Source organism: Phascolarctos cinereus, unplaced genomic scaffold (genome assembly GCF_003287225.1).
Source record: "Phascolarctos cinereus isolate Bilbo 61053 unplaced genomic scaffold, phaCin_HiC Scaffold_726;HRSCAF=1367, whole genome shotgun sequence".
In the NCBI taxonomy this organism is placed as follows: Eukaryota; Metazoa; Chordata; class Mammalia; order Diprotodontia; family Phascolarctidae; genus Phascolarctos; species Phascolarctos cinereus.
The window spans coordinates 143,891,362-143,915,676 of NW_027556098.1; the positions used below are offsets into that span (position 1 = coordinate 143,891,362).

The following is a 24,315-nucleotide window of genomic DNA, read 5'->3' on the forward strand; positions in this document are numbered from 1 at the left end:
TCAGTCATTCCTAATTTCTGGAAAATGAATTTGTTCTCCTCAAAGACTATAACGGAAAAAGTAACCAACCAGGTTTGAGCTCTAGGACTCTAGCTAGGTACCCAGGAACAAAAAAGTGTAATTCTAATAAGTATCTACATCCCAAATGGAGTAACCCTGAGACAGAGAAACTCAATTCTCTGAAATATTCTGGACAGACGTCTCCAACCCCTAAATCCCAAAAGCCTTGCCCCATTTACATGAACATTCTAGATCAAGAAGGCATGGAATTTATCCTGATTTAATTCCCACCAGGCCTGTCACTTAAATGCCGTCTTTTCCATTCCACTCTCTATGAGGCCACTGATAGAGTTTAAAGGCAAGGAGAGGAGATGTAAAAGAAGAAAAGAGAAAGAGAAGAGGGGGGAGGAGAAGAAGAGAGAGAAAGGGCAGGCCCACCTGGTTAAGCTTTTTAAAAGCTCACTTTCTGGGGACAGGTTCTTTTTGAGAACAGAGATAACAGGGCTGAGGGGAAAGCAAATAGGCCTAGCAAGTAACAACCTGTCCCTGCCACATCCCTGAAGGTGACTCAGGGTCAACAGAGCAAACTACCTCAAAGCCCAGCTTCAGGCTAGAAGCATTCAGGCTGCCGCTGGAGTCAGCCAGGGAAGGGCTACCAGGAACCTGCATATTAAAGGGAGGGAAACAAAGGCAGAAAATGGAAGCCACAAGAGGACACAATGTTGTTTTTCTTCCAAGAGAAGAAATAAGAACCTAGGCTGCCTCAGCATGAAACAGGGCTAAAAACATGCTTAGCTATCAATTAACCAAGAGTCGAGGGCTGATCTTCCCAGAGGGTCTGAGTCAGGAGCCCAGGACTTACAACCTAGCCACTGGACAGCAACCTTGCTAGTTTCGTCCTGTCAACAGCAGGGATGGAGAGGCAAGCACTCTCATTCTGTGACACCCCAACATGCTCTTAAGAAGGATGTGTGGTCATGTCACTTGGAGCAATCAGAAAACCAACCTTTGACATGAAACAGCAGGCAGATAATAAGACTCTGGGGCTGACGACAAATGAGACGGCATTTAATTTGCTGTGCAATGCTCATGTAATTAGATACATTTGGTACAGACAAGGAAGGAGATAGCTAAAATATGGGTTTGATAAATTGGGGCTCCATCAAGCTCTGATCACATTAATCATAAAGCCAAAGCCCAGTAACTCCATTCTTTTTCCCTGATCCTGAGCACTGCCATCTTTTTGGGAGTGTGTATGTATGTGTGTAGGTGTGTAGGGGTGTGTGTGTGTGTGTGTGTGTGTGTGTGTGTGTGTGTGTGTGGTTTGTGTGCACGTGCACATGTGTATATTATGCTAAATTTTCTTTTAACTAAAGCAGGCATTGTAGGATACTGTCAAACACTTGTGTCTCCCTTTGGCATGTGGATGTTACAAGCTCATTGAGAAAAGGCAAATTCTGACTGAAAGCATGCATTTTGGCAGCCATGCTATGACTTTGGGAGAATTTAGGTTTCTTACAAATGCCCATACCTTTTTAACAGCAATTCACTACAATGCTACATTTTTTTAGTGAGGAGGTCCAGTCCTTTGGTGTGGTAAATTCCCAGTGTGGAAACTCCCAGCTTCCAATACAGATTATCTATAATGCATGATTTTAGAGAACTTTCTAGGGCACCAAGAGGTTCATGGGACCATAGATTTAAAAATGGAAGGGGCTCCAGAGGTCATTTAGTTCAACCCCTCATTTTACAGAGAAGGAAAGTGAGTCCCAGAGAAGTTAAGTGACTTGTCTAAGGTCACACAAGAAATAACTGGCAGGGCCAGGATTTGAACTAAGGAATGAATTATGATAATAATAGTTATTCTCAACAATAATACTTTGACATAGCTGCTATATGCGAGAGAGAGAGAGAGAGAGAGAGAGAGAGAGAGAGAGAGAGAGAGAGAGAGAGAGAGAGAGAGAGATGCTTTCCATATTACTTTGAAATCAGTTTCCCAGTGGAGACCTATACTCTTTTCACAGATAAGAAAAATGAGGCCAAGAAAGGCTAAGCAGAGGTAGGTGATACCAACCATTCATTAAAAAGGTACACACTATAATTAGGGCCCTAAAGATTCTATAAACCAACATATCTCATTCCACTGCAAAACTGAGGCTTCATGAGCAAAGTGGTTCCCCTTTGCACCTTGGGGCCTGAATGAGATGGTCTGCATACCTAATATCTGTAACAAGCACAATATGAGATTGTGCTGTGTTTTAAAGGAAGCAAGAAGTGTGATATAATTCAATTCAACAAGTACTCAAAGTACCAACTATCTGCAGGTGCTGGGCTAGGCAGTGGAGAATATAAAGATGCAAAAACCAAATGATACAGGGTTTACCTTCAATTAAGCTTATAACCTAACAGAGAGGACAAGGTACATACACACAAATCACTGTTATGTAAGACAAAACGTCAGAGTGCATAAGAGAGATCCAGAAAGAATACTATAAGAAATCTGAGCAGAGAGATAATTTCTAGTGGGAAATTATTATTAAATCATTAGGGAAAGTTTCACAAAAAAGGTAGCACCTGGATTGGGCCTTGAAGGAATGGAGGGATTCCAATAGGCCAAAATTCTAGAATCCCAGAATACTAGAGCTAGAAGGCACCTTCCAAATCATGTCATTGAGCTGTCTCATGTGACTGAGGGAGAGAGAGAGAAAGTGACTTTTCCAAGGTCAAAGACCTAAACAAGACTGAAGCTCAAGTCTTTTAAATATAATCCACTTTCCATCAAACCATATTGACTTTCCATACGACACTCCTCACACTCCTTATCTTTGGGAAGATGAACTCCATTCTAGTCATAGGGGATAGCATGAACAAAACCAAGAAGGGAGTAGGATAGGGGGGATAAGAATCAGAAATGTAAAGTAGTCTCACTTTGGCTAAAGCACAGAGTAGCTAAAAGGCATAAAAGCTAGAAAGGCAAATTAGATCCAAACTATTTATGGTCTTGAATACCAGGATAGAGAGTTGAAACTTTATTTGGAAGACAATTGGGAGCCACTGATGGTTTCAGAACAAGGAAGTGACATGATCAGAGCTTTGAAATAGGAAGATTACATCGGAAAAATGATTAGAGGAGAGATGGGAGGCAGAAAGCCTGGTTCTGGGGCACAGGTGAGAAATAATAAGGGCATGGACTAGGGTATTGGCAATGGAAATAGAAAGGAGATAAAGGATACACATGATATTGTTCAGGTAGGATCATCAGATCATGGTTTCTAGAAGCAAGAAGGCATTTCTGAGATGATTTGTCAGAATAGAATTCCCAGAGGACACAGGTTCCTGAATTATCAGCACTGAGGTGACTCTAGGATCTGACCCCAAACATTTCTCTCTTTGTCAAGCAAACCACTGTTGGAAGTTTCAATAAGTCAGTATCTCCTCAGATGAGTCCTTGTTTGTAACCTTCTGGGAAATCATCTGCAGAATTGAAAGTCTCTTCACATTTCTCCCCAAATTGTGATTCATTATTGTAAATTATTCCCTTTCATAGACACTGTCGTTTAGTCAAACCAGCCTTACTATTATTCATCTACGGCATTCCATCTCCCAGTTCCACACCTTTGCACTGGCTGTGCCCCAAACCTGTAAATTATTCCCTTCTTGTCACTGCCTCTTGAGAACTCAAGTTTTGTTCAAGATTCAGTTGGATATGTCTTTTACCCACCCACAACCTGCTAGTACCTTCCCCTCAAAATTGTATTTTGTCTTATTTTTCCGTGGGGTAGATGGTAAGTTCCTTGAGGGCAGGGCTTGACTGTTGTTTTCTTTAGATTCCCAGTACCTAGCACTGTGCTTGGCACACATTAGGCATTTAGGAGGCAGCTAGCTAGCATGTTGTTGGACTTAGAATGAGGAAGACACATTCAAATCCAGCCTCAGACTCTTGCTGTGTAACTCTGGGAAAGCCACTTAGTAACATTCCTCATCCTCAGTTTTGTCACCTGTAAAATGGGGATAATAATAGCACTTACCTCCCAGGTTTGTTGTGGGGAGAAAATGGTATATTTGTAAAAGCACTTTGCAAACCTTAAAACACTATACAAATGCTGGCTATTCCTATTACTGTTGGCTGATTGAAGCAAGTAATATAGTGTTCCTAAGCAATAACTAATGGTGTACTTAAGAGAACCAATCATGTTGTTCCTAGTTTTGGTGTTACAGGTTTAGGGGGAAACAGTAGGGGTTTCTAGACTGTGACTCAGTGAAACAGAGTGGGACAGAAGGAGGTGGCTCTTATAGCTGGTGCTAAAAAAAGACCTTAGATCCATATGCATAAAATTAACCCATAATCAAGGCCTTCTCATGCTTTTCACATAACTTTCATCCTGAATGCTGCCCTGTTATGACTTCTTTTCCTCTTCAAGTATGCCCCTGATACTCATTTTCATAAGGTTTCACCAACCTAGGGCTGATTGGTGGTAATCACCAAGTGCTTAGCACTCAGAGAATTTGCAATTCACTCACTCTGAAAGACTTACCTCATCCCTTTTGGTGTCCTAGCCAATCAGAGAAATTGGGCTAACCACTTCTTGTTGGGAAGACCTTCTACATTAGGTTAAGAACTTAACCTCTATTAGGCAAAGGCCAGACTTAAAGTGATACAAATAATGATCCTTTATGTTCACACTGTACTTTTGGATTTCCAAAAACACTTTTCATTATCTCCTTTGATCTTAACAACACCCTTGTGAATTTGGCACTAATGTCCTCCTCTTGTGGGTAGCTAGGGTGCAGTGAATAGAGCACCTGACCTGGAGTCAGGAAAACCTCAGTTCAAATGTGACTTCACACACTTTCTAGTTGTGTGACCCTAGGCAAGTCATTTAACCTTGTTTGCCTCAGTTCCTCATCTATGAAATGAGCTGGAGAAGGAAATGGCAAACTACTCCAATATCTTTATCAAGAAAACTCCAAATTGGATACAGTTGGATACGATTCAACAAGTCACTCTCTTGCAAACCCTTCTCCTAAACACAGAGAGGTTAAGTGTTTTGCCTAGGAACCCACAGTTAGTTTTGTAGTATGTTTGGAATGAGAACAGAGTTCTCCAGATTCTCAGACTTATGTTCATTCCCCTAGACAACGGCAATATGAATAACACATATGTTTAAAGTTAAGATTCACTAATAGTCTGTTGAACCTATGGCAAAGTATGTGCTTTTACTCTAGTGGTTTATTTAACTGGGACTCATTAAAGATGCTTAGCATATCAAAATGGTGTTAACTGGGCCAAAGTAATAACCTATTTATGATTTGGGTCTTTTATTTCCAAGGCTCATTGTTTAGTTTTGAAATAAGCTCACAAAGTGTCCAGGTTGCCCCCATCTTCAAGTCTAATAATGGTCATAAGCCAATTTCTGGACTTTAGGCACACATACAACCCACAAAGATCCCTCCCTGCTCAGAACTCTTAGAGCATAAATATCTATTTTTCCTTCTTAAGCTCTTTGGTACAGCAAGCTCTATGTTGCCAATTGTCCACTGAGCTAGAAAAATATTGTTTCCAAGATGGATTTCCTGGGAGACCTAAAGCTAAGCTTAAGGGACATATCTAGCATCAGTATCACAGGTATAGTAACCAAAGGATTTCTCTAAAGCAAAACTAAACAAAACAAAACATCTCCCCCTAAACCCAGATGAAGGCTCCTGTTACAGCTCTCAGGCTAGAATCCCCAATAAATGCAATCTTGCAGAATCCTGCTTAGCTGGCATGCCAGATCTGCAGAGATGATCACTTAATTACCATGTCCTTGCAGCTGATAAACCCCAACTGAGCTTTTCAAAACCGTGGGAGCTAAGAAGGGTTTAATAGACTGACTCAAAGGTCCACCCTGAAACAAAATGAATTGAGCTCACTTAACAGCCTGAGATTTTCCAGCCTTCCTGAATTAACAACTCTTGGCTAGTACCACTCTTCCTAACCATGAAAATCCTTTAGAGGCTGCCCAGGCAGATGTGAAATGAGGCCTTCACCTAGAAAAGTAACAGGCAGCTAGGTGGCTCAGTGGATAGACCACTGGGCTTGGAGTCTGGAAGATCTGAGTTCAAATCCAGTCTCAGACACTTAGAAGCTCTGTGGGCAAATGGCTTAACATTTGTTTGCCATAGTTTCCTCAACTATAAAATGGGGGTTACAACTGTAACTATCTCTCAGGGTTAGATTGTTATAAGGATAAAATGAAATAATATTTATAAAATGTTTAGCATAGTGCCTAATAGGTGCTATATAAATGCCAGCTAGTGGCTTATAGCAGTTCCAGGGTCATAGCACTGAACTCCATCCCCAGCTAGAGACTAGGTTCCTAGTTCTTGCTCTTGAAATATGTCCTCCCCCTCTCCTTGGGAGGTAAATTCTATGTTATCAGGAGAAATTAGAAAATGAGCTAGTTTCTCTACAGGCATCTTATGTTTTCTAGCAGGACTTCCACAAAGTAAGGGGAGACATTTAGGCTAACCTGCTTAGGGATGGAATGAGCGTCGCCATCGCAAGTTTTTGTGGGGAGAGGCCAAACAGTCTGGGCAGGGAGGCTCAGAACCTCTGAGTTAAGAAGGTAGGAGATAACAGGAACAGGATTGCAAAACTCTAAGCAAGGAGGGCAAGCAGCCAAGGTTAGAGAAATTGCCTAGCACAGCTATACCCTTTTTCACCTATGGTTATAAAAGTGGAGAGTAAATAACATTGCCAATGCATAAAATTTCACATGCCTCTGATTAGAGAAATCTCCCACCTAAAGCATTCCCATTTCACTGACAGGGAGAAAAAGCACTGAACCCTCTAGTGCCTAGAATAAAAAACACAAAGAAGTTTAGACACAATACAAGTAGTTGATTCATAAGAAGGCTGCTTGCTTCTCAAAAATTCAGAATACTACAAACACATATACCCATACATATTTATAATACTAATTCAAAAAAGGCCAATAGCAGATAAAAACAAATACTTGTTGAAAATTGTTTACTTTTTTCCCCCTCAAAGACAGCAAGAAGGGAGGTAGCCAAAGCCTGCCAACTCTGTCTCAATTCAGGAAATCTTAATGACAGCATAGAAAGAGATGGAGAGAACACACTGCAAATTCTGGGTGGGGAGGCTGAGGGTTGGGGGGTGGCAAGCCGCCCATAGCCGAGGTACAAGACTTACCCATGAATAGCATGGATAGAGTGAGGTTCGTAATGATATCTTCCCTCCTGATGTCGCATGTCAATCGGTAAAGGAGCGTGGAACGCTGGAAGTAGGTGTTGTGGCACTGTGGAAAGGGAGGGGGGGAAAGAGGAAAAGAAAAAAAAAGGAACTTCAAAAACTCTTTTTTTCCCCCTTCCCTTTTAAAGCAATTTTCAAAGGGACTTAAAACTCCTTGAATTTCAGAGCAAGTGCAATACAGGACAAGGGGGCTTCAGGATCCCGGTGCTATCATATACCAGAGAAGTGGAATAAATAAATAATCAAAGACATTCCGAGAAATCCTACATCTTCAACATAAAAGATCTCCAACCATGTTTCTGACAAAGACAAGCAGCTAAGCGCTCTTTGAACTTGGAAAGATTATAGGAAGTACCATGGAACACTAGACTGCCTTCGAAAATCAGAGCTGACAGATTCCCATTTCTGGGGACCTCCAACCCAAGCTGGCCTTGGCTGGGAGCAGCCTCGGCAGCACCCTTCTCCAGTATCCATACACAGTAGAGCGATTAGGCTGGAAATATTTACCTAAGACCATCTGCAATATCAAGCCGCTTGCACATAAATGGCATACCCATTAGCAGCCGCCAAAAAAAGTCTGTGGCTTGGCTTCTGAGAAAGGCTCCTAAATTGCTCCTGCTTGTCAGCATTCGCAGCTCTATTTCTTATTCATCTGAGGAGCTCTCTTCATCTTTGATGGAGAGATAAAGTGGTCTCCAAAGGCCCAGGACACCTACGTTGACTTATGAATTCTGTGAGTTTTAATATTTATTACTGACCCAACATGAGACGTTGGGAACCTGTTGGAGGAAAATGCTAACAGGCTAAGGTGATATTCCAAAGGTTATTCTCTGAAGTGCTTATCTTTGCCCTCACCTTTCCTTCTAATCATAAGGATTATTTGAGAATACCCTTCGTTAAAAAGAAAAATGCACCCTCTATGTCTTTTACTATAAGAAAGGCATTTGAAAAATAGTGGGAAATTTTGTTGTTTTGTTATTTTAAACAGATGGGAGACTATGTCTATAATGAAAATATAACAAAACCTCACTAAATCTGTGGAAAGAACATTGGATTAGCAGACTGGAGTAATCGAATTTTTCAATCTTCAGCCAATGAAGTCTCAGAGCCTCAGTTTCCTCAGTGGTAAAAATGACAGGATTAGACTAGATCAGGAGTTCTTAACCTGGGGTCAGATTTCATTGAAGGTTTGCAAACTTAGATGAGGAAAAAAAATGGTATCGTTATTTTCACTAACCTCTAATTGAAAGTTAGATCTCCTTTAATTATAAATTTAAACAAGCACAACAACATTATTCTGGGAAAGGGTCCACAGCTTTCACCAGATTGGCAAAGAGGTCCATCACAGACACAGACAAACACACAAATGTTAGGAACTCCTGGACTAGAGGGTTTATAAAGTCTCTCCCTTTACTTATGATTAATATCATGTTATCAACAAACTAAGGACACACTGGTCTGAAGAGTGACACGTTTGAATTCTTGAAAATGTTCAGTGATATTCAGTTGTTTTACAGAATAAAAAGATTCTCATTTGGAAGACATCTTGGAGGCTATCTGGTCCATCCCTGCCTATAACAGATAAGGGAAACTAAGGACCCAAATGTTTAAGTGATTGCTCAGGACAATGGGTCAATGAGTAACAGCACCAGCAACTGTCTTGGTCTTTTGTGAGACTGCAGGACTTACTACCTAGGCAGCTAGGTGGTGATGCAGTTAGAGCAACTGGCCTAGAGTCAGGAAGTCCTGAGTTCAAATATGATCTTAGACACTTATTAGCCGTGTGACCCTGGGCAAGTTACTTCACTATATTTGCCTCAGTTCCTCATATATAAGCTCATATATGAGCTGGAGAAGAAAATGGCAAACCCCTCCAGTATCTTTGCCAAGAACACCCCAAATGGGGTCACAAAGAGTCGGACACAACTGAAACAACTGAACGACAAAAAGGACTTAACCACTGGAAGGGAGCTTAGAGGTTGTCTGGTCCAATTCCATCACTGTGTAAGAATCTGAGGCCCAGAAGTTAAATAACCTATATAACTTGAAATATGGCATCTAGTGCTCTTTTACAAAGGAAACTACCCAAAATATTTTCCTAAGAAGGGGGACTGCAAGGTCTTCTAGAATCCTTTACAATTAGCCACATGATTTTGTGCAAATATAAAGCACTGATAAAGTATATGAAAAATAATTCCAGCTGGTAACTGGACTATTTCCCCTTGAAATCTTACTCGCACTAATCATTTGATTAATGAATCTTTTCTGTCAGAGATAATGCAGGTGTGAACTTCAGCCACCCAGCTCTAGATCACTTATCAAAAATCCTAGGTCTTGATCCACAGTGAGGTCTGACTATCCACAGACATTTGCTGTCGTCGTTCAGAGTCACATCTGGCTCTTCATTATCCCATTTGGGATTTTCTTGGCAAAGATAGTGACATGCTTTGCCATGTCCTTCTCCAGCTCATTTTATAGATAAGGAACTGAGGTAAACAGAGTTAAGTGACTTTCCCAGGGTCACACAGCTAGTAAGTGACTGAGGCCAAATCTGAACTCAGGCCTTTCTGACCCCAGGCTTGGTGCTCTATCTACTGTGCCATCTAGCTGCTCTATAGGTATCTATAGGTAACTGGCACCAAAAATCTAAGAGCAGAAATAAGAAACAGGTTGAACCTCCTAAGCTGATCAAAACAACTGGCCAAACCCCAGGCCCACAAATCCCAAACAACCATGACTGTAAAGTACAACAAGAAGCTGTTGGACCTTAGGTATATCATTTCATTTTTCTCATCATCAGTTTCCTCTTCTGTAAAATGAGGCAGTAAAACTAAACAACTTCTAAGGTAGCTATCCCATCTCCAACACTCAGTCATCCTGTGGTCACTGTTCTTCCTCCCAGAGACCCTCCAATCCCTGGCAGTGTTGGAACAGAGCTTAGTAACAAGGGTGTCAATATCCATTGCCCTGTTCTCAACTGTCCACAGCACATATGCAACAAACTTGAAAGGACACTGTTCCCTCTGGAAGACCTTGTTAAGTCAAAGCTTTCTTTGAGATAGTTTATTCCCTGGGTCCCCAAGGGCTCTGGCTGCAACCCTAATCCTTTATCCCTTATTCACAAGATCATTAAATTCAAAACAAAACAAAGTCAATGAGAGAGTTTGGAGGTGCGCTTCCTATTCCTTCTCTAGAACAAAAGGTGAGTCAGTTTTTCCACAAATCATCTTTTCACCTGGTTTGTCAGCAACTCCTGTTGACATAACATACACATTTTTCCCTCTTTTTTCTGTTGCATTTTTACTATAATTGGAGATTTAGAAAAACTGCGTTTTCAGTTGCAGGAACATTTCCAGTCCTTTGCTAAGACTTGTTCCTAACCACCTGTCCACATTCCACCGGTTGGCAAGCAGGCATCCCAAACAGAAACTACAATCCTTTCAGCCTTTCCCCATCTGAACAACAACAAAAAAAGGTCTATGTTTGCCATCCGCCTTTTGGAGGGACGCTGAGGCTCAGGACATTTCCCGTGGGCAAATCTAGGCTTCTTGAATTCAGGGAGTGGGCAAATATGGACTGAGCTTTTGGCAGTCCTGGCAAGAAAATGCAAGAGAGACTACAAGTCAGCATGTTCCTTGGCTGTACTGCTCAGGAGGGAGGCTTTTGGTGAGCTTGGAAGCCTCCTAGGTTCAACAAGCAGCTGGATCTGTACTGGCACTCCTGAGTACCTGATGCAATGGAAGAATTTTCCTGCCTAACAAATAACAGGACACAGTGGTGAGACTACTCAGCTCCTAAGGAGGAAGACTTAATAAATAATGGAATATCATTAACACATATCCTTGAGGGTGTTTTTTTCCCCTTCTGATGAGAAATGTGTGATCCTTGTTTAATACCACACAACACACACCTATTAAAACAAACAAACAGAAATGCCAGCCATTACTGCTAAACCATGAGGCATTCTGGGCCTGTAGGAAAGCAGAATGGAATGATGTCTACTTTACTTACATAACGGCCATGCTTTAAATGCTAATTTCTTCCTTCAAAACTTCTTGGGTATACATGAAAAAAGCATGAGTAAAAATATGTGCATGTGTGTTTTCCATGGAAATAGTCAACATCTTCTTTATGAAGTGTGCAGCCTGTGGATGACCATAGACAAAGTGTGATTTGAAGGGCTTCCCAAGTCTTATCTCCCTAAGAATCTCACTCCCACACACACCGACCTAATAATGCCTGAAATTCCACTATTGGGGTTACTGCTTTTCTTATTCCTTAAAATATAATACATTTTAAGCCACATCAAGCCATTTGTATAAATTAGTATCCCTGTATCCTGATGTCACGTATCATGGTCCTAAGGCTATAGATCATTTTGATGGGGAGAGGAAAAAATAAAAAGCTTAGAGAAGGGGTCTTAGCCTGCTTTTGTGTCATGGTCCCTATTACCAGTCTGGTAAAGTCTATGCTCCCCTTTGGAGAGTAATGCTTCTAAATATATAAAATGAAATGCATAAGATTACAAAGGAAAATAACAATTTTAAAACACAGTTATCAAAAAAGATTTTTTTTAAGTTCACAGACCTCAGATCTAGAGCATGGGGTACTCTCTGGGAGGGCAGGTTTGGATGAGAGCACCACAGCAGAGAACCTGATGCCTGAGGGAGCCAGTCAGGGAAAACAGAAAAGAAAGGACTAAACAGCAACTTAACCCAGCTTCATGGTTGTCCCCTAGGACAGTGCTTGGAGCAGCAAATGTTAGTCAACAAAGCAGCCTCCACCCGAACTGTAGGAGATCAAAGAAATAACACATATGACCTGATGTTGAAGAGCTCATAACCTAGCAGGGGAGACACAAAAGTTGCTCACAGCGCATCACACGATTCAGTCCACGCACACTGCTCTGGGGGAAAACTGCATGCAAGTGACCACCTGCAAACTGGGCTTTCCGGAACTTAAAACCTGAGACATCTTCAAGATCTACTACTTAAGATCCTTAGTCTTTCCGGAGTCTTTAGAGCCTACCTCCTTCTACATTCACAGCCCTCACTGCCTCCATTACTGCTTTGTTACTTTTAATCCCTATGACATCTCTGTGACAATTCTCAGAAGGTGGTTTAGTATTCAGTTTAATAGTTCTCATACAACATGCATGTGGCTTGCCTTATTTTTCCAATTAGATGATAAGTTACTTGAGGATAGATATGGTGTCTCATATCTCTCTATGCTTCTCCATAGCACTAGAATAGTAATACGCATATGGTAAGAATTCAATAAATAATAAGTTCTTATTTTATGGCTCATGAAGCTGTTCCTGTATTCAGCAAGGGTTCTTAACTTTCTTTGTGTCTTGGACACATTTGACAGTCTGGTGAAGCCTATGATCCTTTCCTAGAATAAATCCTTTTTTTAAATAACGGAAGGAAATGCTAAATTTCATTTAGATTATTGCAAGTAAACATGTAATTTTTTCCCCTTTCAAGCTCATGGATCCCCGAAAATCTATCCACAAATCCAGGTTAAGAATCCCTCTTCTGAACCCGATGCCTTCCATATACTAGGCACTTCAAAAATGTTTGCTGAATTTAACTGAATTGAATCATTAGAAAACATACATGTATGAAGAACTCAAACAATGAAGGTAAGACAAGAGCTCTAAAACCCACTATGGAGAAAACCATTCTCCAAAAAGACCATCAATTTATCAGATTCAATGGGTTATTATTCAAATCTTTACATGGCCTGAGAAGGCTCAGTTTAAAAAAAAAAGAGATAGAGTTCAGGCTTGGGTCAAAAGAGCTCAGACTGCTAAAAAAGATCGTTTCTTGCACAGACTGAATTCCTGGGGAGAAATTAATAATAATTATTATAATGGCCCTCTGCATCTGCAGAACACACTTCTGAGAATGTTTAGAAGTGCCCTGAGGATATTATGTTATTAACTCTTGCTCTAAACCTGGGAGGGATATAAGAGGGTACATATTATTCTGCCCATTTCATAGATGAAAAAACAGATTCAGAGACAGGAGGTGAATTGCCTTACGAGACCTAGTAAGACAGCACCAAAGTCAGCATTCAAAACTTGTTTTCTTTGAATCTGTATGATTGGAATACCAGTCTGAACTGTTATTAATGATAATAATAATAGTTTAGTAATTGGGGTTTCAAGAGATAGCATGGCCTAGAGGACTGTGTACCAGTCTTAGATTCAGAAGACCGGCTCCTGTATGACCATGGGCAAATTACTTAGTATCCCAGTGCTTCAGGCAACTTTCTAGAATACAGATGAAGTTTCCTACGGTAGATGGAGTTTACACACAGGGGTTCTCCACACTAATGAAATCACAAGTTTGAATATTAAAAAGTGGGTTGCTTTACGGTTATAAAGCACTTTCCTGTGCATTATTGTATATGATCTTTGCAATGATTCTTTCAGGTAGGTAGTATAATCAGTCAATAAGCATTTATTAAGTGCTTACTATATACCAGGCACTGTGCATAAGGTCAATGGATTATAAGGCAAAAGGTAATCCCTGATTTCAAGGAGCTCACAGGCTATAGGTATTAATACTTTATTTTACAATATTTTACAATATTTTACAAATGAAAAAATGGTCTTAAAAAAAGTGAGTCACTGGAGTATTACACGACTAGTAGGTGACTGGGTCCTGACTCAAACCCAGGTCTCTTTGATCTCAAGCTCAGTATAATTATTTCATTTGTTGTTTTTGTATCCCCAGAACCTAGCATGAAATAGAAGTTTAATGTATGGTTGCTGAATTGAATTGAATCTTTCTATTAATTCATTCTGTATCATCAGAGGTTCTTTTATTTAGGACTTGGAATATTCCTTGTTCTCTACTGCCACATTCAACTATCTCCCCTTGATCATCATTACTCAGCAACCTCTCCCTTGGAGGTTTGCTTCATCCATCTATATTACTAAATCAAAATTCTTCTTGTTGCAGCCCCCAGGTCACTGTCCCATTCAGTACCTGGAAAACAGACTTTTCTCCAACCCAACCCTCATCCATATACTTGGGAGTTTCAGTAAACACTGTTGTCCCCTCAAACAACCTGGCCTCCCAGGTTCATTGATTTCCTAATTTCCATGATGTATAACTTGTCTATTTAAGCTACCAATCATTCTTCCATCCCCCTCCCCCTCCCCACTTCAATCCTTTCTCTGACAGTGAGGTAGTACAGTGAACAGAGTGCTGAACCTGGAGCTTGAAGATGAGTCTTCACAAGTTCAAATCTGGTCTCAGACTTACTGGCTGTGTGACCCTGGGCAAGTCACTTAAACCTGTTTGCCTCAATTCCTCCATCTGTAAAATGAGCTGGAGAAGGAAATGGCAAATTGCAAAGAAAACCCCAAATGGGGTCCGGAGAGTTGGACACAACTGCAAAACAACTGAACAACAACAAAAATCCTCTTTCTGAAGAAGTGACTTTTCTCCTTGCCAAGGCCAAACCTTCTACCTTGGCTCTCAACTACCTGTGTGTGACTCTGGTTAAGTTAATTTAACCCCTCAGAGCCTCGGCTTCCTCTCATGAAAAATATGGGGGTTGTATTAACAAGGTCAGCTCCTCTCCCTGTGCTCCTAGCCCCATCCCTAGCCATCTCCTCCAAAAATTGTCCCATTGACCATTCCCTTTCCTTCACCTTTAACCTCTCCTTATCTACTAGCTCTTTTGTTGATATTTGCAAACATATTCATGTCTACTCTCAGCCTTGTAAAAATCTTCCCTTGAGCTTTCTACCTCTTCAGATTATCATTGTATTTTTCTCTTTCCTTTCACTGACAAAACCCTAAAAAGAATCATGCATACTTGCTTCTTTACTACCTGTTCAATTTTTCAACCCCATACAATCTGGCTTATCTCCCTCTCCCCCCCCCCAAACCCCACTAACATAGAACATCTTTTTCCAAGATTACCAATGAGCGCAATTGTTAAATTCTGGCCCCTAACTCTTTCCTCTCCCCTCACACCCCTTCCCCCTGCAATATTCAATTGGCTGCAAAGTCTTGGCCTACCTAGAATACTTACTACATTCATCCCTTCTCTACACTCACAAAGCTACTGCCCAAATATAAGCCCTCATCACCTCTGGGCTCCACCACAACAGCTTACTCTCTGTGACTCATTCCCCTCCTCAAGCCACGACCCACACAACCGCCAAAATGCTATTCCTAAGGCAGAGGTATGAAATATAAAAATATAAAATATAAAATATAAAATATAAAAAAGCAGGGCTTTTTCTTCCATGCCCAACTTCAGAATGGGGCTTTTTCACTACAGTGTACTGCCCTTATATATGTGCATCCAGCAGGATCCATCCCAAAGCTATGAAGTAAGCACAGTTTGCTTTGGGGGGGCCTCATTGTGATACAGTAGAGAGAACATTTGCTCTTGATTCAGAGGACTTTGGTTTAACCTAGCCTCTACCAACAACTCTGTAACCTCGGACAGGTCATAGCACATTTCAGAAAGTCCATTCTCCTTCCATCTCTAAATTTATGACCCTATGATACTTTCCTAGCATTTCTTTGATTATTCCCATTTCTGATGAACCTGTCCATTCATAACAACAGCCTCATGGCCTATTCCCTGAGGGAATGGCCAGGAGTCCTGATTTGAAAGAATTTGATAATCCTTGTTCAGGTGTTAGCAGACAGTGTCATTCTTCCTTAGGAATACCTGCAGTTGAACACCATGAGGCAAAGACTGAAAATCGTTTATGATACAAAGAGCTGGATCTACACTGGTGGTATCTTTGGCATAAGTGTGAAGGAAGACATTTAGGATCAGGCTTCTTAGACCCCTTCAACTTATGATTAACTAATCACAACTCACTGCACCTATTCCTAAGGAGATCCCTGTCAGATTTGACTTTCTACAAAATTTTATTTTTCCCCCAATTGAAAGAGAATTTTAGATCCTTTGTATGGATGATCACACTTGGTCACTTAAGGTATCTCCTAAACCTTCATCCTATGATCTTCTGAAATTAGGTGGAAAATAAACAGGCTGGGCAGCTGGGGGTTGCTCACTGGATAGAGCACCAGCCTGGGAGTCAAGAAGACCTGAGCTCAAATTTTGCCTCGGATACTTACTAGCTATGTGACTGAGGGAAAGTCACTTAACCCTGATTGCCTCAAAAAAAAAATAATGAAGGGGCACAAAATAAATAGTAACAATAATAATGATGGACAACCTGGTATAGGGGATAGAGAGCTGGCCCAGGAATCAGGAAGAGTAGCCTAAGTCCTGCCTCCAACACATATAACACATATTAGCAATATGACCCTGGGAAAATTGTGTATCTCCACAGTGTCCCAGGCAATTCTCTAAGACTGTAAGGTGCAGAGGAGGTCCTGAGAGGTACTGGTAAGGAAAGTTTCTCTGCAGGAGCTATCTTCCCACACCAAGGAAATCACAGATTCAGTTAAAAAATAATTTATTATAATTACGTAGTGCTTTGATTTCAAAAGTATTTTCATATCCAATATAGTAACAACTCACTTTTACGTAACACTTTAAGGTTTACAAAACCCTTTAGGCACCTCACAACTTTGTGAAGTAGTATACATATTATATTCCCATTTTACAGGTAAGGAAACTGAGGCTAAAGAAGATAAGTGATTTACCACAGTGGCATAGCTTGTAACCAAAGATGCCAAGGCCACTGCATGATATCAAGTTGATTCTCCCATGTTCCCTTTTCTCCTCTTTTAAGGGTCAGAACAGTTCAGGACCTTAGCGTTCATCAGAGCAAGCTGAGAGCAATGGTTGCTTAGACATCCCCTTCTCTACAGGGAAGCCACAGCTACATTCTCTGTGCATCCAGGATGAATTTTGGGTTGGAACAATCATGGGGAAGCCTTTTAATTTTCCTTTCCCACTTAAACTGGTAAGCTGATTTCCCTTGTGAGTGTAATACCTTCTTCCTATCCTGTTTTCCCTAATCCCGGGTATAGTCAGGTTGGAACCTTCTTCCCCTAGAATTTTCCAAAGGAGGACATTAAAGTCTATACCCTTGAGGAAACTAGATCTAACTAAGCACTTCAGGGTGGGACCCAGATACACACTTAGAGATACGGGATATCTGACCTTGAACTAGACACCAAAGAGACACAGGTGCTTGGTTCCAGATCTGCAACTTAAGCAACTATATGATTTTAGATAAGCTTCAACGCTGGAACTCTTGCTTTTCTCTTCTGTAAGATGCGGATAATATTATTTCTCCCCATTTTAGAGATCTGTAGGGGTAAAATGAGTCACTGATACAAATGTGTTTTGAAATCTGTCAAGTGCTATACAATGTTAAGGCATTATGCTAGAGCTCTAGGCTCTCTCCAAGCCTAGTTGCAGAGAAAGTATTGATGTTAATTGTCAAGGCCTTCCTTAGACCAATGTCTATCTCTATGATAGTGGTGACCATGTCATGTTAATGCCATCACATCCATAGAGATGTTGGCTCTGGAATGTATATCTCAAGACTTGACATCCTTTGAGAGTGAAGGAGTAAATATCTCCTGGGGAAGAGAAATGGTTTTGGAGCAGCTCACCCACTGTCACAACCAGTGTTATCTGGGAATTTAGAGGGATTTCTGGATTAGCACAATAGATATCAATCATTCCCCCAATTTGCCACATTTTGCCACACTTAGCTTTTGGGGTTCTCTTTTTCATTTAGGATATAGGCCATACTAATGTATCTGGTCCTGGAAGGCTGTAATGAATGGGGAAATGGTTTGGCAATATTCCAAAAGGAGGCAGGATATTCCCTTCAATGTCTTCTGCTCCCCCCTGCTGACTCTCAGCTGCTGTCACCATGTCCTCTGACAATAGAAAAATATGCAAACAGTGCCTCCTCTTCTTCAGCTAAATCCCCAAGAGAAGCTTCTAAACATATGTTAGTGATTACTTTGTGGTCCAAATGATTCCTCTTCCCCTGCCCTGGCCCCCTGGTATTTACGGGGTTAGGTTAGTTTGTAAGTAGGTATTGTGACAAAGTTTATAGAACCCTGTCACCCTGCTGAGGCACATAGCTTGTGAAGTGCAATCTAAGAATATCTACATTCTTAATAACATCCTCCGGTACTCTGGGAGCTACACACCCTACACAGAATCACGGGATTTCATAGTAGGAAGGGTCTTCAGTGGTCATCTAGTCCAGCCCCTTCTCAAGAGGAACCTCTCTATACCACACACCTAACACTGTCATCCAGCTTTGCTTTTGAAATGTCCAGTGAGTAGGGATCCACCATGTGGGCAGTTCCAATTGTCTGTAAGTTTTTCTTGACCTAAGCCAAAATTTACCTCTTTTCAGATTCTATCACTGTACTTGGTTCTAACCCTAGGACAAAATCAAATCAGTCTTATCCCTCCATACTAGCCTGTCCTTCAAATATCTGAAGACAGCTATCATGTCTCCTGGGTCATCTGTTCTCCAGATAAAACATCCCCAGGTTCCTTCAAACAATCTTCATGGCCAGTCTATAAACTCAAGGCCCTCCACCATGCTGGTCACCTTTCTCTGGACAATCACTACTGCCGTGCCACCCAGAAGGAAGCATAAGATTCTACATGTGAACTGACCTGGGCAGCATACAGGAAGACTATCACTTTATTCATCTGGAAAGCTAATCCTGGAATAAAGAGATATTCCCACTCTGACTCATTCAGACTATAATGAAGAATTCTATTAGGTTCTTCAGAATTCCATCAGCCATTTGAATTAGCATGGCCTCTGTTCTTGTGGGATCTGTATGATCAATCAGCTTGGGCTAGAGCTAAAAATCAATCAAGATGCCCATGGCTACAAATTTTAGCATGAATTAGGGAAGATAGAGATCACAGATCCAGAGCTGGAAAGAAGTTTAGAGGCCAGGAAGTCCAAATTTTAAATTTTACAAATTGGGAAACTGAGGCCTATGGAGGCTAATTTACTTGCTCAAGGTAGTATGACATGAGGGACAGAACACTGAACCAAGAGGAATTCTGCCACTAAGTAGTCAGTCTTGCTCCGTTGGGAAAGACATGTCTCTGAGGTCCTCAGGTGACCCATCTCTAAATGAGAAATAAAAAGGCCAAACAAATTGTCTCAAAAGTCCTTGCCAGCATTACAAAGTGAAAACAGAATTCACAGCAAGGGGAAGAAAGGTAGTGTCTATAATGTCTTTTATCCCCAAATATCCCTAACCACTGCTACTTAAACATGAGTGAATATGAAAGGGTGACTTGTTTAATTTCTATGAAATTCAGTAAAAAATTGAAATGTTCCATTACTAAAACTTAAAAGGGGTTTCATAGAAGAATCATTGGAACCATTCAATGATGAAAGCAACAGATCTTTTCATCAGGCACCTTTCTCTGTATCTTAGGATCATAAATTTGGAGCTGGAAGGGGCTTGATAGGTCAAGTCTAAGGCCATCATTTTAAAGATGAATAAACTGAGGCTTGTCCAAGTCCCATAACTTGTAAGCATCTGAGATGGAATTTGAAGCTGGGTCTTCCTCACTTCAAGTCCTGTGCTCTATATACTATGCTACACTGCCTCTCCAGGTGATTTAAATTAAACCACCCAAAAGTATGAAAAAGTCAAGTAAGGGATATAACCAGAATTCTTAAGAGAAGGGGTATACAGGGTCTAGTCACAGCCACCTGAGGGTCAAGGATCAACAGAATCCGGTGGAGACCTTGGATTCTAGGGCAGATGGAAAGAGCAAGAGTTTGACACTAGGACTTTACGCATTATTACTGCAAGTTCTTGCCACTCTTGACATTACTCCATACATCAGAGTAGCTCAGGGATGCTGAAAGGAGAAGGGTGTTTTCATAGGCTAGTGCAGGATCTCACTGATTGGTTCTCACCTCTAAGGTCACAGGCAGAGAGAAGCCACTGAGAAGGATGAATGAGAGAAGACAGCTTCCAGGCAAATTCCAGAAACAGAAGGGGATGTCAGCCCAGAGAAGGAGAATGGAGAAGGTAGAAACAGACAAGTGGAGAGGGATTTTTTTCAACAATTAATGCTCATCACAGAAGTGTAGGTTTGGTAATAACCCTGTCATTTTCTAGGACAAGTCTCTTGACCTCTCTTGGATTCCAGTTTACTCATTAACAAAATGAGGGAGTTGAAGTAGCTGACTTTTAAGGTCCCTTTAAACCTTATGTTCCTGTGGTATATCTCACTGCAAATTATACTAAATTCAAATGACAATAAATGCATAAACACTAGCATAAGTTCACCTGAGCTCAAGTATATCTTTAGCAAACAAGTATGTTTAAGGGTGTCCATTCAACTCATTCTGAAACTTTCACATTTCAATTATGTCCTCAGAGAAGTCTAGGTAATCAAAGGCAGAGGTAAACCAAATACCTGGAACCCTAGAAGGGAAGGCTTTGGATACCAAGCTCTTAGTCAGCACTTCAGGCATAGGGGAAGGAAGAGAAGGAAAGAGAATTGGCTTTATATGAAATGAGAATCAAGCTGATCCATTCACACATTGTTTTCATTGTGAGTTTTATGGGGTTTTTTCTTATTTTAAACTAAAAAGAATCCTTACTAAATCATGCGTTTCCAGCAGGAGAGGACACACACACACACACACACACACACACACACACACACACACACACACACACACATACACAGCACCATATGCCATTTCAAAGAAAAAAGCTTTCTTTTCAAGTTTCTGAGGCAGAAACTCTTAAGACGGGAAATTTCAGTGCATAACCATCCTCTTCCTTCCTTCCTCCCACCAAAATATGCGTTTTGTTTCAAGGTCCTTCATAGAGACACAGAGAGACTAAGAGAGACTGAATGAGATGCAGAATGTACAACAAAGAATATGCCAGATTAAATGTCTGCCTTTTCCTTTCTGGGAAAGGGAGTCAAGGGGTGGGGGGGATTTTTACATTGTCACCATTCCCACAGTTTAAATGGTAAATTCTCCTTGACTGGTGGGTTCCTGAGAGAGAAGGAAATTTTTTTGGGGGGGTGTCTCTGATGGTCCTACTATAATCATCTCGTTGTTTAAGTGAGTCGAGATACTGAAAACATACAAGAAAAAAAATCTTGCTTGAAAGCAGGGTCCAAATTAATGTGCCATTAATAATGGCTATGGTGAATTATTGGTGAGGAGAATAAGGTTAAGGGTCAGAGAGAGTCTCAGACAAAGAACCAGGAAAATTGGGTCAGCGAAACATGACCAGGCAGATTACATCGGAAGCCTATGGAATTCTCCTCAGATGAAGTCATGTATTATTACTGCAAAGAATACTAACTGCTTTGTAGGTAGAGTAACTACCAGAACACCAAACTGAGTCACTGTTCTCATAGGAAAAATTGGTAGGATGGGGCAGGGGGCTGGGAGAATGTAAAAACGAATACCTTATTATAAGCCTAGTTCAAACTTGGTAGAAAACTTCAATATATTAATATGAGGGTTTATGTGATTTTTTTCTCAAAACTTAGTTTAAAATAGCAAATATATGCATACTTTAAAACTTTTGTTTTAACCTGTGATTACAAAACTGTAGGGGACTCCATATTTATAAGAACAATTTGAATTTATGCAGAATTGAAGGAATATAAGCTCCCCAGTAGAATATAAGCTCTTTGAGGGCAGTGACTTTCATTTTTGTCTTTGTAGTCCTAGTATCTAGCATCATGCAAGTCACACTGTAGGTACTTAAATACTTTTTAAATTGGATTGCTGTATGGGCCTGTACAAAGAACCTTGCTATTCCACAATGCTGACTACATTCTGGGCTACTTTACATTTAAGCTGAAGATAGTTGCCTATTTGGTATGATTTGAGGGAGAGTAAAAAGGGCCCCCAAATATTTGAGTGACCCAGTGTCTGAAATTTCACTAGTGGAGATTTGGTTTGGGGGTTCTTTTGAAATGTAAATATTTGGGGAAGGAATTCTGAACATTTTTCTCTCTTCAGGTTCCCAACTCACCAACTGTTTCTCTCAATAGCCATCCATTGGGAGCTCTCTTATACCTCCTTCATACTTCAATATTTCTGTGTCTTCACCCATGTTTTCTTCCGTTCTGCCCGTCTCAGAGGATGAGGGGACTTTTGTATTGCCAAAGCTTGTGTCCTTGATCATACCCATTCCTGTATCTCCTAGCACCTTGCTCTACTGATCTTTTTTCCCCATCTTAAATCTCTGCTTCTCCATTGCCTTCTCATTCATTGTCTACAAATATTCCTAGTCTCCCTCATCCTTCAAAAACTTTCCTTTGACTCTATCAACTTCTCAAGTTACTATCCACCTCTCCTCTCCTTGCAGTGGTAATCTCCCCTCACTGCCTTACCACCTAATGACTCCATAATTGGGCTTGCATGTCTACCACTGGGAAACTGTTCTTTCCAAGCTCACCTCTTAGCTACAAAGTCCAATGGCCTTCACTCATGCCTCATCCTCCTTGACCTTTCTGCAGCATCTGACACTGTTGGATACACTTCTCTCCCTTTTTCACAACTCCTCCTTTGGCTTCTGTGACACGGCTCTTTACTAGTTTTCCTCTGATTTAGTCCCTCAAATTCAATCTCCCTCTATAATTCATCTTCTTTTCACTCCCTAAATCTCTGCAATGCTCAGTTCCCAGCACTCTTCAGTCTCAATTGGTAATCTCATCCACTAGGTAACTCCTAAATCAACATATTAAGAAACTCAAGCTATCTGTTTCCAGCCCATGCCAGACATCTCCATTTTGATGTTCTGATGATACCTCAAATTCAGTATTTTCCAAACTGAAAGTATTGGCTGCCATCTTACATTTGTCTTTCCTATCAACTCAACTTCCCCACTCCTGCTGATGGCAAGATGATCATCTTTCCAGCAGCCCAGTTTAAAATTTCAGTCATTATTGGTTCTTACTTCTCCCTTACTCCCCACATTCAATCAACTGCCAACTCCTGTTCTATCTCCACCATCTCATTCATATTAGTTCCTTTTTTTCCCACTCCTACTATCACCACTCTAGTTCAGATCCTAATAGTCTGAGTATCACCCTTATGTTTCTACCTTCTCCAATATGTTCTTCAGTAGTTATCAAATTACCTTCCCAATAATTCTGCTAAGAAATCTTCAGCAGTTCCCTATATAGTCCATAGAATAAAATGTAAACACTACTGCCTAGTATTGAAGGCCCTCCATAATTTGGCTCCAACCTAAAACCTTATTTCACACTATTCCATTTAATCCACTTGGCATTCTAGCTGAACTAGACACCTAACTGTTAGCTCATATCTTTCTGCTCTTTCCTGTTGTCATGAAATCATACAAGCCATCCTTCATGCTAGTGATACACTCTCCTCATCTCAACCTTCATGGTCCAGCTGTAGTAGGACCTTTTCTATTCTTTTCCCTTATAACTTTCTACCATGTATTATATTTAGTGATAAATATAAGAATAAGAATAAAAATGAGAACAACTGACATTATATAACACAATAAATTTTGCAAAGAACTTTACCATAGTTATATAGTTTGAGCCTCATAACTGTTACATTTCTCTACATCTTCATCAGAATGTAAGTTTCTAAGGCAAAGGGATTATGTCATTCTTTTCAACCTTAGTATGATACCTTATCTCTTATTCTGAATATTTATTGCATTGAACTGAGAAGTGACACATTAAATTAAGTCACACTAAGGATTTTAGCGGAATATTTCCTTATTTTGATCCTAATAGGAGCAAGCGACCATGGCTACATGAAAGAATGGAGTGCCTTCAAGGAGAGGAAGGCTGCTAAAATGAGGAAAAGAGGGAAGGAAGAGAGATTCAAAACAAAGGAAGTGGGGAGCCATGATGATAATATACTTTATGCACATATAATTTTGCTGAAGGTCAGTTCCAGTGACTCTGCTGAATTCTGAATCAGAACTCTCATGAATATAGTGAATTCTAGCTCTTCATTCTTACCACAAAACTGAAAGCCTATAAGCAGATGTGATCCATGTCTCTGACACCAGAGCTATCAGAGAATTCTCCTGCATTCTTGTGATACAGTACAGGCACTGGAT

The 24,315-nt window shown here is 40.6% G+C and overlaps 1 protein-coding gene across 2 annotated transcripts in view; it reads right to left on the reverse strand.

The window, feature by feature from the left end:
- Positions 1-24,315, reverse strand: part of GLI2 (GLI family zinc finger 2) — a 401,830-nt gene that overhangs the window by 122,019 nt on the left and 255,496 nt on the right. For both annotated transcript variants that reach the window (XM_020963138.2, XM_020963136.2), the window contains exon 3: positions 7,196-7,301. In XM_020963138.2, the coding sequence (XP_020818797.1) occupies positions 7,196-7,301 (106 nt within the window). The remainder of the gene's footprint in view (positions 1-7,195; positions 7,302-24,315) is intronic.